Genomic DNA, 17,137 nt, shown 5'->3' with positions numbered 1-17,137 from the left:
CAGTAGCTGCCCCAGACTTTTGAGGCTACCCCCTGTGACTGTGGCTTATAGAGAGCTGTGGCACAGTGCTTTACATTGCCATGGGGTTTGTGTAAATGTATCCTTATTATGGAGAGTTTCAAAAAATTCTCTCCCTTTTAAATCCCCTGAAGTGTAGATATTTTGGTGATCCTTCACAATTGTGTACAAACTTTTAGTTTTTGGATCTTTTCACTTTGTGAGCATAGGGGGTATTAATTTAGGAGAAGAATCAGATTCTGTTCTTTGCCCTGTGGGTAGACATGAGGATGCACTTATTAAAACAACTCTGTACCCACAATCTGACCCCCCACCCACCCACCCAAACAACTTGTACCTTCAGATAGCTGCTTTAAATGCAAGATCTGTCCTGGGGTCCATTTGGCAGGTGATGCAGTTATTGTCTTAAAAAACAACTTTTAAACTGGCAGCCCTGTGCCCAACGGCCGGGGCTTGGATTGTGTATGCTTTAGGCTGGCACAACCTCTGTCTTTTCTCCTCATCATTAGGAATGCCCCAGGCAGATAGTCTCCTATTCATCAGCTGTGTGAATACTGAACATGGGTTGGATCGTTAAGGCACCTGTGCAATGCTCAGACAGGAGAAAATGTTCCAGTGGCATTCCTAATGATTAAGAGGGTGGGGATAAGGGACTGAGGGATGGTGCAATGTTAGGGTACAGATACTCTAAGCCCCGACCATTGGGCACGAGGCTGAAAGTTTAAAAGTAGTTTTTTAGAACAATAACTGCATCACCTACCGAAAGGACCCCAGGACAGATCTTGGATTAAAAGCAGCTATCTGAAGGTACAAGTGGTTTGGGGGGGCAGATTGTGGGTACAGAGTGGCTTTAAATGTTTCAGAACAGTAGAATAATGCATATTAGTAAGATGGTGAATGGGATGAGAATTTTTTTTGAAAAACTCATATTAAATCGGGTAGTCCATCCATTTAAAATTTGATATAGTCCTGGGGCTGCATAAAAAATAATAAAGGTCCTATTCTTACATTACCGTTCTCCCCCCTGGGTCTTCAGGTCCCCTGCTAAACACTCCTGTGCCGTGTGAGAATTGACAGATATTCCAGGACAGCATGTAGCAAGGGGTGCAAGAAGTTTTGCCACATTTGCAATAATTTTGAGGGGTAAAGGTGCAGCAGACCCAATCCACCAAAGCTCAAATTCATGTTGCAAACTGATCTGAGCTTGGCTGAGAGAGTCAACCATCAATAATCTCCCTCTCCCAGTCTCTATGGGTAACATAATCTGAATACGAAATTCTCTCTGCTTTTGGGAAATAGTTTATTGCAAAGTCTCTGCTTACTTTTCTTGCTTACCATGTGGCATATTGTATGACTCTGAAACATTGTAGCACTTAACGGTAACACAAGATCTCCTGGATGTCGATCTTCTGTGTTATATTACAGGATGTTGATGGGTGCAGAAAAAGGAAGTTCATTGATTAGGAAATTTTTTTTGTAGACATGCTAGTGTAAAAGCCACCAGGGAGAGGTCACTGCGGGCGGACTCAGGTTTGCAGGATTTGTGATTATGCATTACTGTTTTATTTTTGTTGATACTGAAAACCGGGGTGTATCCCTATTCTACTGGCCTGAAAAAAAACGAGCAAAAGAGGGTTTATGTATTTGTGCAATTAGAATAAATGTATACATGAGGCACAAGGTCCGCTTGGAACACTATTTTGGAACACTAGCTTGGAATACTATTATCATACCTGTAAGGATGGAGTAAGGTCTCTATTACACAGAAAGATAATTGTGGGAAAAAAAGTTAATTATTCGAATTTAAGTGAATAATCTTTTCGTGTGTATGCAGGCAATGATCAAACAAATAACGAAAATTTGTTGTTGATCGCATCTTCTGAGTTGATTTTAAAATCATTGTTAAAGCGGTGCTCCAGAGAAAATCTTTATTTCGAATCAACTGGCTTCAGAAAGTTTTATATAAATTTGTAATTTATTTATATTCTAAAATATCAAGTCTTCCTATACTTAACAGCTGCTGTATGTCCTGCAGGAAATGGTCTTTTCTTTCTAGTCTGACAGTGTTCTCTGCTGCCACCTCTGTCTGAGACCGGAACTGTCCAGAGCAGTAGCAAATCCTCATGGAAAAAAAACTCAGACCCGGACTGACCAAAATTTTTGACATGTCTCTTTGACACACAAAGTTTTTACAAACGACACTGACACTTGAACTTCCACGTTTCTCAGATATGAATGCATCTTGAGCATGCTTCCGATCGTTCGCCATTAGATTACCCGTGGGTGCAGAAGGTGGCTTTAGTCCTAAAGCTGCTTGGGGAAACATGGATACAGCCATAGGCCATAGACTGTCTCCATGTTTTCCAGGACTCCCTAGGGCTGCAGCCAACCTCTTCATCCACCGGTAATTAAACCTGATAAGTCTAGCACATGCTTAAAGCCCTATTACACTGAGCGATAATCTGCCCAAACAGGCTGATAAGGCAGATTATCGCTCTGTTTAATAAAGACAACGATCAGCTGAAGAAATGATCATTGGTTGATCGTTCCCTTTTACCATGTTGAAAAATCATTGGCCGCCGATAACACCATGTACCGCTGATAAATGTATAAAAAAATGTTAAATATACCTGTCCATGCTCCTTTTGTGTCCCATCTTCTGCCCGCTCGCCGCAGCCGCTAAAACTTCTGAGCCGGTCTCTAAATAATCAGCCCGCTTAGCCAATCACTGGCTCGGTGCTGTCCCATTCGGCCAGCGATTGACTGAGTGGCCTGTTAATGCAGAGGCTGTCTCAGAAGGTATGTATGAAGTTTTACATTTAAAGCAAGAGCTGCACAGACCTAACTAACAACATATTTACATCCCTTGCTGCACAATTCCTAAGCTGTATAATAGGCTCTAGCAGATCGGCGCTTGCCTACATTAATAATCAGGCTATGTAATATGTAATATCAGGCTATGTAATAGACTGTCTAGTCTAATGGTGCGTTTACACAGGGAGATTTATCTGACAGATTTTTGAGGCCAAAGCCAGGAACAGACTATAAACAGGAATCAGGTCATAAAGGAAAGAGTGAGATTTCTCCTCTTTTCAAATCCATTCCTGGCTTTGGCTTTCAAAATCTGTCAGATAAATCTGTCTGTGTAAACGCACCATAAGGGTCCCATTACACAGAGCTTTAATTGGTCAAATTGGTCTGGTTATCACTCCATGTAATAGAGACAACGATCAGCCAATAAAACGATCATCGACTTTTTGGGCTTTCGTTGGTTTAGGTTTTGACCTAAAACTGCCGGGCGCCAACTGCACATGGCTATGTGTAATAGTGATGTGCAGCTGATGGCTGATGATTGCCCGAACACCTGATACCTTACCTCTCCTCGCTCCTGGTCTTCTCTCTTGTGCTCTGCAGCTTCCCGGTCCTGGTGGCTGTAGCATCTCAGCGGCTCGTCAGCTAACAGGCAACTCGGCCAACCACAGGTTGCAGCGGTCCCGACCGAGAGCAGGATGAGGTAAGGTATCAGGCCTTTAGGCAAGGGCTACATGGACATCGCTAACAATGTCCATACAGCCCTTACTGCCAGGTTATCGGGCCGTCTAATAGGTCCAGAAATCAGATCAGCGCTCGTTCAGAGCCGTAGTCGGCCTGTGTAAGAGGACCCTAACTGTCCATTTACACAGAAAGATTATCTGCCAAAGATTTAAAGCCAAAGCCAGGAATGGATTTGAAAATAGGAGAAATCTCAGGCTTTCCTTTATTACCTGATCTGTTAGTCTGTTATAGTCTTATAGTCTATTTCTGGCTTTGGCTTCAAATCTTTGGCAGATAATCTGTCAGATAATCTAACTGTGTAAATGGACCCTAAGTTTACATTGTCTAAAGTCTTTTTAACGGGCCTATTATTGGGCAATTGAGTGCCACTAATTGACCCGTATTAAAGAGCCAGCGATCAGCAAATGCAAACTTGGATCATGTTTGGGTATATTCGAACTAGAGTATGCAGCATTTGATTTTGCGGTGGCTGAAGTTAGATGCAGCCCTATGGAGTCTGAGAACATGGATATGACCTATGGCTTTATCCATGTTTCCCAGCCTCCCTAGGGCTTCATCAGACGCTAATCAAATGCCGCATACTTTGATTTATAAGAACCAGACCGTGTTTGAAGCTTGCTGGACTCTACTAACCAGTCATTTGGCCTTCATATACTGCCTTACAGTGTCTAGGCACATGTCTCTGCAATATACCTAATGCTGGTACGATAAAGGGAACTGTGTATCTTTGTTACTCTCTCAGAGCTGGTAACTATATTACATTGCTATTTTTGCCGTCAGGTCAAGCATTTTGTCCCCAATAATCCTGTTAACTACTGACTCAGCAGGGCTGTTCTGTAATACATAGTCCAGAAGATTACGGAAATTAACCCTTCATGAAATCACCAGAAAGCACTTTTTTTTTTTTTATTTTGTTAATTCTCAGTATGATGAAGGGAATCTGTTGGTTAGGGCCCTATTACACGCGACGATTATTGTGCGAAAAATTTATATATTCAAATTTAAACGATAATTGTTCGGTGTAATTGCAGCCAACGATCAGAAAATTGTTCGTATGTCGTTGATCGTGATTTAGATCTGAACCTAAAATTATCGATATTCGCTGTAATTCCACATGCGTTCGCTCAAGTTCTGCATTTTTTCAATACTCGTTAAGTGTAATTGCACATTGTTCATTGTTTTGCTGGGATCAGAAGGAATAAACCATCATAGTAACGACCATTGTTCTGTGTAATATAGTGAACGATTTCAGGTTAACGATAAACAATCTTGTTTGCGATTGTTTATCGTTAATTGTTAAAAGTTAAAAATCGCTCCGTGTAATGGGACCCTTACAGTTCATGTTCCCGACAGATGACAGTGTTAGATAGCTGTTAGGATCTTACAGTATCAGCCGTTTGATCTTACAGTATCAGCCGTTTGAAATGTTTATTGCAGCTGAAAACAGGATACAAAAGTAGGGCTAATAAAATTAAAAAATGTAAAATAAGACCAGCCACCTTGTCAATAATATTATATTATATTATGGGAAACTAAACACTGAAAAACCAGGCATGAATGACAAGATCCTAATGTTCGTCTATAGCTCAGGTACTGATATGAATACACTAGTAGCGTTTACGATTGTTAACAACCTCAGTTTGCAACCTGGCATCTCAATAATCATAAATCCATCTAGGATCTTTTACAGCTACTATTGTGGTCTGAGATCAGACTGTACCAATCGATCACCAAGAGCATCTTTGTCTCTGAAGGATCTGCCGTGTCCGTTGTTTTACAGACAATGCATAGGCATTGTGTGATGCCAAATATTCCCTAGGGTGGCGCACATTTACTGCCATGTTTCCTTACAGATCCTTGGTGCCCCTGAACATAAGACAAACAGATCTGTAGGATAATTGCAGAGTAGGAGATAGTTATGTCGATAAGGTTGTGCTGAGTAGCAGAGAGGAAGATGCAGAGAGAGTCTCAACCCATGTAGTAATGTGGTCTGCCGGGATGTTGGAGGATATAATAGTATACTTTTAGAAGAATAATAAGAACAACACCTGTGCCCGTGTATTGACCTTTGCTTTCAGTCTTCACACCACCTTATGCCCACTAGCGTTGACCGAACCGTACTAATGGGTGACACAGGCCCCAGACCTTATTACCTGGAATATAGCGGAATGCTGAGGGTTCCCTGCTGACACCCGTGCTGCGAGATGGAGTTCATAGGCTTACTTAAACTTTGCTTAACCCGGATCAGTTCCTAGCTCTGTGGCTCCACAGTGGATACTGTCCTGCACTGTGAGTTCTTCTTGTCCATGGCATGGGTTGAGGTTTTCTTTTGACTAGTCCTCTCCTGAGCGGTTTAACACTGCATAGTGCTTTGTATAGTTGCTTGAGAGAAAGGAGTTCACTTTATGTGCCTGAGTCTAAGCCTAGACTGCACACTTCTGGATACTTGTTCTCTTGTCCCTGACAGGGGACCTGGCAGGAGCCAGGGCCCAACTTGACTGCAGCAGAGACTGTCCTGTCCTGTGTCCTATCTGCACAGGAATCTGACTAAGACTGAGCTACACTTCCTCTTTCCCATGTAATTGTTTCCTTCAGTGCATATAAGCTGAGCTGTGTGTGTGTGAAAGTGTAAAGAGAGATAGGATAGAGGGAGAGAAGAAAGAACTTCTATTGGTTCACAGATCCATGTGGTACATGAAAAAAACAGTAACCAATTAGTAACTTTAGCTGTGCAATACTCAGATATGTACAAAACTGACATCTAGTGTCAGACAAAAAAATAACTTCTAAATACTCCAGCATGGCTTAAAGTTGTTATCCAGTGCTTCAAAAACATGGCCACTTTATTTCAGAGACATTGCGTCTCTTGTCTCCAGGTCAGGTGCGGTTTGCATTTAAGCTCCATTCACTTCAATGGAACTGAGCAGCTAAACCCTGCCCAAGTTGGAGACAAGAGTGGGGCTGTCTCTGGAAGAAAGTGGCCATGTTTTTGTAGTGCTGGATAACCCCTTTAAGCGGACGACAGAACGTTTTGGACAGATGTAAACAAAAAAAGAATCAGCGTGGTGAGACCACATTAGGGATTATCCAAAGTGGATGACCCCTTTAAGAACTTCTTTGTGTCTAGCAAAAAGAACTCCCATATATTCATCCTCCATATTAATAAAAATCACTGATGAAGTTTTGAGAACGTTCCACGTCTTGTCTCTTTATCCGATCCACTCAAAAGTTAGACATCTGGAAGCCAACGACAGGGCCCCAAAGAATCATTGATGCTTGTGGGAGCATTTATGTCAGTGGTGCCAAACTTATGGCCGTCCAGCTGTTGCTAAACTACAATTCCCATCATGCCTGGACAGCCAAAGGTAAAGCCAGGCATGATGGGAATTGTAGTCTTGTAACAGCTGAAGGGCCTGAGTTTGACACCTATGATCTAAACTAAGCACTAAGCAGACGTGTAGATTAAACAAGAGTTTTACCATCATTTTGTGTTCTCCATCTTCAGATCTCTTGTGTATCCCTGTCCAGGCTCCGCACAGTATGTAGATCACATGTTCATGTAAGACTCGTGTGTGTAGTACTTTTAGGTGCATTTTCTTCCTGATTTCTTGCTGTTTCTACCTCATTGCCCTCTATTGCCGTTGTGTCTACATGATTACATAACAGGCGCCTGTGGAGGTTGAGACTTCCTTGTGTGCAAGTTGATCCGTCAGAAGTGATTTCTTCTAGGTTGCTGAGCACTGTCTGCGATGAGTTTTCTGCCAGGGACCACTATGCTCTTCAAGAACTCAGAATTTGCAAAAAAAAATATATTACAAAATTAGTTCAGTGCAATTTTCTCCAGCTGGATTTGCAAATAAACAGATTATGACAAGTCATATCTAGCATCCCTGCAGAATGAGCTTGACTTGTTAGCTGCTGGGTCATCACCAATCTTATGAATTAAGAGTGAATAAATTATCATACTTTCTACTGCCACCTGTGTCCATTGCAGGAGCTGTTAAGAGCAAAAGAAAACCATAGAAAACCTTTTCTATTCCAGACAGTTCCTGACATGGACAGAGGTGGCAACAGAGAGCACTGTGTCAGACTGGAAAGAATACGCTACTTCCTGCAGGACATACAGCTGCTAAGTACTGGAAGACTTGAGTATTGAGGAAAATACAAGTAATTTAGAAATCTGTATAATATTTCTGCCACAAGTTGACTTGAGTTTTTTTTCCTTTTGACAGTACCCTTTTTTGACTGGAGAAAAATATTATAATTAAGTTGCATTTTTAGCATCAATATAATCAGGCTTGGACTAAAATAATTATCCGAATAGTGTGTATTTTCTAAAGAGGTTATCCACCAATGCTGTTAAAAGAACACAACTGGTTTGGATGACTAATGTTTCAGTTTTTTTAACCTGCTTTAATCTCCTAGCCAATCAAAAATGCATTTAAAGGGACTATGTAGGATTTAGAATAAAAAAAAAAAAAGACAGCTACTTTCTTGCAAAAACAGGATGTGACCCCTTTATATCACTATGTGTGACCCCTTTATATAACAGGCATTGTTAGCAGTGTTTCTTTGTTTATGGTGAATTGTTAGAAACATAGTAGGACATTAGGGAGAAGCTGCTGAGCCAGTGTGATAAATAACTCCCCGGTGTCTGACCGGCCATTTATAAAGGAGCAGGAGACGATCCTGATAAAATTCAGTAGTCAGAGTCTGAGTTCGAGTCGGAGCTGCGGCTTACTGACTCCACAGCCCTGGTTACAAGGCAGATGAAGAACGAGAGGAGATGGTCATTCTCAACAGTCAATGCACAAATTTATATAGAAATCAAAACTTTTCTTTTTAAAAATAGGTTTGGGGGATGTGAAGTATTTTTATATAGTGATGCCACAGAGCAAAATGTGCTAAAGTGGACCTGTCCGCAGCTTTTTGGCTGTGTACCATAGAGGTTTTTTTTACCCTAAATTAGAAGAAATAACTCTTATTTCAATCTGTCACTCAAGCGCTGAGATAGAAGCTTCAGAAGTTTTACGCAAATTGGTTGATTAAGCTCACGCAGTGATGGAACATAATGTAGGCAGTTTGAGGGCCGCCTGGGGGCAGCTGCCCACATCTAAGCTTGCCGAGAAGGTGCAATTCATTCTGAGGTCCACTGGCATATCCTTCGGGAAGCTACCGAGTGAATTCCAGTTGCAGGGTCGTCCCTAAGTGCACGTACTATTTTAAATGTGCCTGCACTGGCCAGGACTTCTGGCGCAGGCAGTGTCTGTCACACACACGGTCAGTGGTGGAAGACAGAAGAGGAGTGCGAGTGCCTGTGATGGGACAGCAGCAATGAAGGGTTTTTTTTTCAGTGTTATCCTGGGGGGCATGTACTAAAGGGGGACTACACAGAAGAGGGCCATGTACCAAGGGGAGAACTACACAGGAGAGAGCCTTCTACTAACATGGGGGACTACACTGGGGGCCATCTATTAAGGGTGGACTGCATTGGGGCCAACTACTAAAGGGGACTACACTGGGGGCCAATACTAGAGGGCGACTACGTTGGGGAAAATATACTAAAGGTGGACTGACTTGTGGGCCATTTACTAAAGAGAGACTGCATTGTGGGCCATCTACTAAAGAGGGATTGCATTGTGGGCCATCTACTAAAGAGGGACTGCATTGTGGGCCATCTACTAAAGGGGAAGTACTCTGGGGGCCATCTACTAAAGGGGAAGTACTCGGGGGGGCCATCTACTATAGAGGGACCTTCACACATCAGTGTGTCTGCACACTAGGGTGGGGGCAGGATGGGTGGACAACTCGGGGCTTAGATGAGATTTAATATGACCCTGGGCCCACAGGGTGTTACCCTGGACTGCAAAAGCCCAGCAATGTTCAACCTCATCTCTCCTAATTCCCCTATGCCTACATTGTAACACCCACTCTGTGAACATTGCTTGGCTTTTACAGCTAAGATGAACACTCAGTGGACCTAGTTTCCTAACTTGTATAACATTTTTGAAGCGAATATATCTCAGTGCAGGAGTGGCAGATTTAAAAAAGAATAATATTTCCTGATTCAAGGTAAGAAGTCCTTAACTTTCTTCAGCAAATAGCTGCTCACAGGTCAGCTTTAAAGGTTTTTTACAGAAAGGCATAACAAGCAAATGCCCAGATCCTATAAATCTGATCTGTCATTCGGAAACTAGCTTCATGTAGAATGTTTTATCAGAAGTTAAAGGAGCTATCCAGAGTTAAAAAAAAGCAGATACTTTCTTGCAAAGACAGCACAACTCCGGTAGTGTGTGGTGTTACAATTCAGCTCCATTCACTTCAATGGAACTGAGGTGCAGTCAGAGAAACATCATAAAAGTCTGAGAAGCAGTAAGATAGTAATAGCTGGGCTCTATTTATCTGGGATTGAATAATGTATGCCTCATTACTTTGTGTTGCTTAAATGTAGACTGTCCAACTGTTAAGTGTGGGATGGAAATGCTGCGGGAAATAAACTATATCCCCAGTGATTCCCCCCCAAACATAGGTCCTATATATTCCTGCTCATATATTTTGGTGTGGAAAATCTTAAATCCACCCTGGGTTCTGGGCGCTGCTGTTTTTGCTTAAAGCTACTCTGTACCCACAATCTGCCCCCACAAACCACTTGTACCTTCGGATAGCTGTTTTTAATCCAAGATCTGTCCTGGGGTCCGTTAGGCAGGTGATGCAGTTATTGTCCTAAAAAACAACTTCTAAACTTGCAGCCCTGTGTCAAATTGGCGTAGCCTAGAGTGTCTGTGCGTAAGACTTGCACCAGCCCTCTGTCCCTCCTCCCTGCCCTCCTCATCATTAGGCAGGTATTCTCCTATTCATCACCTATTCACACCACTGCACATGTGTTGGATTGTTAAGGCACCTGTGCAGTTTTCAGACAAGTGATTAATAGAAAAAAAACAGCCCGGGGCATTCCTAATGGTGGAGAAGGTGGGGAGGAGGGACGGAGATGCGGTGCAAGCCTAGGGCACAGACACTCTAGGCCACGCCAGTTTGACACAGGGCTGCAAGTTTAAAAGTATTTTTTAGGACAATAACTGCGTCACCTGCCGAACGGACCCCAGGACAGGTCTTGGGCTTAAAGCAGCTATCCGAAGGTACAAGTGGTTTGGGGTGGGCAGATTGTTGGTACAGAGGCTCTTTAATGTTCAGTAGTTATTAAAGCTGATGTGCTACACTTGTCCACCCATTTATCTAATAGAGATCAATACAACAAATAGATTTTTCTACACCTGATTGCACTGCCCTTACATAGCTTATATTCATCACTATATGGAAACAGTTCGCACCTTATAGACCAGTGCTTCTTAACTCCGGTCCTCATGGCCTCACCAACAGGTAATGTTTTGAGGATTTCCTTAGTATTTCCTAGGTGATATAATTATGCTTGGTGCATCAAGTATTACAGCTATTCTTTGTATGGGATATCCCCAAAACATGCCCTGTTGGTGGGCCATAAGGACTGGAATTGAGAAGCACTATAAGGGTGCTTTCACACTAAGAAATGTGTGCGTAGAAGTTCCAGCAGATTCCGGCGTTCACCCCCGCTTGCATCTCTGCCTGAGCCATAGACTCCATTCTGTGCTCAGGCAGATTCTGCCGTCTGCCCAAAGAATTGACATGTCAATTCTTTGGGCAGACTGCGGAATCCACCTGTGCATAGATTGGAGTGTATGGCACTGGTGGAGTTGCGAGCGGGGATGAGCGGCGGAATCCACGGTTGGATATCCGCCCGGATTCCTTAGTGGGAATGCACCCTTTATAGAGCAAAGTACTCTCAGTTGCTCTTACTATCACACACTCAAAATCCCCCTTCTTATATAGCCAATATGACTGTGCTCTCTGGTGTATTTGTGTGCATTTGTTAGGATCCGTTTTTCTTTGACTTCAATAAAAAAAAAGTAGAAAAAAGGATTTTTGATCAGTTTTTCATTTTGCGTACACTAAAATGTGGTTGACCACATTTTTGTATACACTAAAAAAAGCAGATGTTTTTTTTTTTATATTTTTTACAATGAAAGTCAACGGAAAACAGGTGCACACAAATACATGTTTTTTTAAATCCATTTTTTGCGTAAAACAGATGACAAAACTGACTGCAGAAATGCAGTGTGAACTCGGCTTAACACAAATAGTGTATTGGCTTTTGTTCTATCTAATTGCTATGACATATAAAAAGGTGAGTAAATATATTTCCAGAGGATTAGTTGATATCCTTCCAAATATATTAATGTGGAAAGTTCTATTACAAATTATATTACAATAATTGTACTTAAGTTTGTATGTATACGTGTAGATTTGTTACATACTGTTAAGGTAGATCTGTTTTTTATATTTTATATAAAAATATAAAATAACTCGTCAACCAATTTAAAGCTACAAGTATTACAGCTAATATCATTCTTGGCCACTTGGTGGTGCTATAGACAATTTTTTTCTTATTAAAATGTGGAAGTAGCAGGTAGCTACAGCCCCCCTGTGGATCTGTATAAAACTGCAGGATAAGTGTTCAATACTAATTTTTGCAACAATTGCATAACTATACAAGGTACTGTATATTGATAAGGGGGTTCAACTATACAGTGCCCCTTATACTTTGACTCCAGTATAAAAAATGGTATTGTGGCCCTAGTATAGAGCTCGTATAGTATGATCATAGTTAGAATAACAATATTGAAAGAAAGAGATAATAATAACCATGTGATCACACTTTAGCAATAATACTAATATACAAGTACAATGTTGTTCCAGAGATCAGAAAGAATTTGTTTGCATTTCATGACAATTTAGTGTTCTGCTCGCAATAATGAGTCTAACACAAATTGATGGCTGGTCCTAAAGGTTGGAACGTGAGGGCGTAGTAATGTATAAATGCTGAATATAAATATATAATATATAAAAGTTGCCCAAAGAAACTGATAAGCTTTCTTTTGTACCAGAGCAGGTATGACAATATACAAGCCTACATTGTCTCTAGAATCTTCAGCCTTGTCCTCTTCTTATCATTGTGGACATTTTAAAGGGGTTGGTCACTTTATAGTAAAATTTCTCAGTGTACAGTATTGGTAACTGTACTCACAGCACTTACTGACAGCAGCTCCCTGTGTACCTCATAGAGCTAAATTCAGACTCTCTCCTCCTGCCCTGCTCTGTGGTGAGTCTGTCCAGAAGATGGCTGACATGGAGGAGCATGTGACCATGCCCCCCCCCCAGTGTTTACCATTTAGCTTGTATATGCCCATGGAGGAGGGGCCATGGTCAAATGCTCCTCCATGTCAGCCATATTATGGACACGATCACCACAGAGCAGGATAGCACAGCCTGGAGGAGAGGAGTCTGCTTATAGCTCTATAAGGTACACAGGAAGCCGCTTTCAATAAGTAATGTGAATACACTTAGATATACAGATCAACCCCACAGCCTTCTCAGTATTCTGTTATAAAGTGAGTCAAATAACAGTGGATAGACACTCTTTTCGGCCCTTCACTGGGACCATCATTAACATATACATACGTTTCAACAACAAAAAAATCTGTGTCACTATGACCACTTCTTATATCCAGAAGTTCTCTTGTTGACATCTGATAAAGGTCCTAGTTGGACCTGGTTATTGGTGCGACAGTGGTGGTGAAATTTCTGCTTGCTTAATTTCTTAGAAATCTGAGAAGCATGGATGAAAGGTAGCAATCCCTGATAATTGTATTGTATGAGGCCCAATGATTTTTAATAGTTGAAGAACAGTATTTGGCAGCACTTCTGGGTTATAAAGTGGTGCATGTGAAAGGAATAAATACCATATGACAGTCCAAAGTAGATTCCAGCACTCACCAGTAGATGCTAATAATATTTATTAATCACATATCCAAAAGTAACCTTATAACCCAGAAGTGCCGCCAAATACTGTTCAACTGTTGAACTACGTGATCGTGCACCTCGGATTGGCTATTACTGTGCTATCCTGTTACTTTTGGATGTGTGATTAATAAATATTAACATCTACTGGTGAGTGCCGGAATCTACTTTGAACTGATAATGATTTCTAATGGCAGTCCTCATTGGCTTCACGCTTCACTTATTCTTGGTGCCCACAACAAGCTGTCACCGTTCAGGTTACGTAACGGGTGTGCAGAAGGATAGCACAGCACCAAGCAAAGCAACCTGAGTTACAAAAACAATAAAATTTACAATATGAATTCATTAGTTTATAGATCAATAATGGCCTATACAGTATGATCTTATAGTGTGTGTGTGTGTTGACACCAAATGGAAAGTATGTATGTCTGTCTAGTGCTACAAATTGTGAATTACAATCCTGTGTGAGGTATCTTTGACCTTTATAGCCAAACCTGCATACCTGGAATAGGGACTCCGAACTGACACTAAACACACAATCTACATAAAACCCCTAGTAAAGACCAAAAAAAAAAAACAAAATAGGCAGACTGTGCTTCCTTATCCACATAAGCAGACACTAATAAGAGAAATGGTGCTCGATTTTTCAATTTTTTTTGGGGGGGGGAGGGCTACTTTGTTACAGTTTTTGCAATATAGCCAATGAAATATTACGCATGGTGCCAGGGTTAATTTTGCCACCTCCTGTCTGCTCTATCCTGTTCTACTTTGTTTGAGACTGTTGTGTAAATTAGATTAGCATGTGCTATGACTATGTAAATGTAGCTGTCTCTATGACCTCTCAAAAGAAGGTGTGAAGTTTTCTGGAGAACTGTTCCCATGGAATTTGTGGTGTTGCTTTCCTGCTGTGCTGAGAGTTTTAGAAATGAGCTTTATTTTGGAAGAGACTAAGGCTGTATTCACATGTCCGTCGTTCTGGCCACAATTGCGGACAGAACATAAAACCAATGTTATTGAATGGCCCGTTCATATGTTTATACATGTATAAGGGGCCGGGATCCGTGCCGTAAAAAAAGGACATGTTGTAATGCGGACCGTTTTTTGCGGCACAGATCGTTAGGGTAATGAAGTGTGAACGTAGTGCTCCATGAGTGTGAATATAGCCTTAGTGATCAGGTCATAACAAAAGCCTGACATTTCTCATCTTTTCAAATCCATTCCTGGCTTTGACTTCAAATTTTAGGCATATAATCTGTCAGATAATCTTTTTTGTGTGAACGGACTTTTAGTCGCATTTATTCATCTTTTGTGCACTGACCATATTCATAGACCTCCCGGCATTGTGTGTTATGATGCCAGGAGTCCCGAATCAGTTTTCATTTTTATGTTACTGTACTGACAAAGCCATGCAGTTGTATGAATGTGGCTTTTGTGGGACTACTAGCTGCTTACAGGTCAGGGTCATGATGTGGCAGCCTCCCCAGCCACATACCTGAAAAGTAGAGATGAGCGAATCACAGATATCAACAAAGCAAAGTGCCTCATTTGATCCGCGGTCCACTCATTAAGTTGCTGGGTTGTCAGCACTGCTCTGCTCCCGACGCTCCTCCCAGAATGCTTGGAAAAGCTGGATCCAATCTTGGGAAACGTCTCCCAGTTTCCCCGGATTGGATACAGCTTTTCCACGGCACCTTGGGTGGAGCGGCAGGGAGCAGAGCAGTGCTGATAGCCCAGCGGCTTAATAAGTGGAGCTGATAAAACAAAGCACTTTGCTTTGTCAAAATTCGTAATTCGCTCATCTCTACTGAAAACTTTTCTGCTCAGGCAACCTCTCTGAGGCTACTTACCATTGCAGGTTTGCCCAAAGCCATGAGCGAATCCAACAAGCAGAGCTATAAGGGCCCTTTTACAAGGGTTGACTATCTGTAATGAATGTTACTAAAAACGCTCATTTATATGATAATCTTCCCATGTGAAAGAGTAATCAGCCTATCAACAAAAAAATGTTCATTCTTCACCTGATAGAATGTTAGGGTTTTATTAGGGTTAAGCCATCCATATACTCATTGTCTAAACTAGATGTGTGGCTGATAATGCATTCAAATGGTCTCATGAACCAGGCCATGCGGAGATGCAAGGGTGAACATACCCTTATACCCTAATAACTTTTGGTCCCTTTTGCTTTGGACTAAGAGCTACTTGTATTGACATATTAAAGTGTCTCTCTACCCACAATCTGACCGCCACTGAACTGCTTGTACGTTCGGATAGCTGCTTTTAATCCAAGCTTTGTCCTGGGGTCTGTTCGGCAGGTAATGCAGTTATTGTCCTAAAAAATAACTTTTAAACTGGTAGCCCCAGAATGGAGCATTATGTCACTTCCACTATATTTAAACTCTGTTGGGCTGCACGGCCTAGGGTACTGTGCACAGATGGGGAAAAAAACCCTTTAAGTATCTTCAGTTGGCCAATCTGGTCAAAAATAGAGTATTTCTACAAAAAATAAAATATATGTTCTTTACTTTTTGTTTGGCTAAAAGTCTTTCTTTCTTTTATACAGGAGGTGGCTATAAGTTCAGAGGCATCACCAAATCTCTAGCAGATTTTCAGGCTGAGGTTTTGGATCAACAAGGGAGGCCGGATAGGAATCATCTTCATCTGACGCTCGATATACATGTAAGTATAAATGGAGGTCCTGCTTGTTAGCGTCTAAAAAGTTTGTGATTCCAAACAGATGCAGAAGGGCCATCATAACAACATAAAACTATCTCCAGCCCAGGATCATAGCATTACTGCTTTATAAAGCAGGGTTTTCCATTAGCAACCAATCACAGTGCAGGTTTTACTTTACCAGATCTCGTTCGGATATGAAAGATGAGCTGTGATTGGTTGCTAAGGGAAAACCAATTAAACGGCAGGTTTCACTTTAACCGGAACTCGTGATTGGTTGCTCTGGGAAAGGCAGACAGACGTGCTGTTAACCTGTTATATAGCCAACCTACTATGGCAGGCATGGGGAACCTGTGGCACCTCAGCTGTTGCAAAACTACAATTACCATCATGCCTGGACAGCTAAAGATTTGATGGGAACTGTAGGTTAGCAACAGCTGAAGGGCCGACTGTTCCTTTTTATAGGAATCCAAATATAAACCATAATATTATGACACATAAGGTGTGCACCTCATAAATTATGCCACTGAAACTTGACAAGATGTTTAATATGGATGCTACTTCTTCACACCTGGTCTATAGTGTGTTGACATGCTGCACTCACATTAGCCCCTGCTCCTTGTGGGTGCCACAATCTAAGGGCCCCTTTTACATGGCTGATTATCATCAATAAGTGTTCCTGTCTGACGATTATCGGCCCATGTAAAAGAACACTAAATCTTATATTGCAAGCATTTACACTAGCTTAAAATGGTTTCCTTATCTTAACTAACATAGTACTTGTAGGGCTCATCAAAACTTTCCTATTTTTATACCTGCTCTTCTCATTGTTGACAGTTCATTGTCTAGGTTATTGACAACCACTGTGCTCTAAAAGCAGTGGTCTAGTAGGTATATACATAGCTATATTGTAATTGTATAGATATATTGTAGCTATATATACACAAGCCAGATCACTGCTTTTAGAGCAGAGTGGTGGTTGGCAATTTTTTTTTTTTTTAAT

At 41.5% G+C, this 17,137-nt stretch overlaps 1 protein-coding gene across 1 annotated transcript in view; it reads left to right on the top strand.

Annotated features, from left to right (window-relative positions):
* Positions 1-17,137, top strand: part of FMN1 (formin 1) — a 137,252-nt gene that overhangs the window by 30,990 nt on the left and 89,125 nt on the right. The window contains 1 exon segment of the mRNA XM_069949350.1: positions 16,025-16,140. Coding sequence (XP_069805451.1) covers positions 16,025-16,140 — 116 coding nt within the window.

The sequence above is a fragment of the Dendropsophus ebraccatus genome, chromosome 13 (genome assembly GCF_027789765.1).
Source record: "Dendropsophus ebraccatus isolate aDenEbr1 chromosome 13, aDenEbr1.pat, whole genome shotgun sequence".
Lineage (NCBI taxonomy): Eukaryota > Metazoa > Chordata > Amphibia > Anura > Hylidae > Dendropsophus > Dendropsophus ebraccatus.
This window is presented reverse-complemented; position numbering and strand designations above follow the sequence as displayed.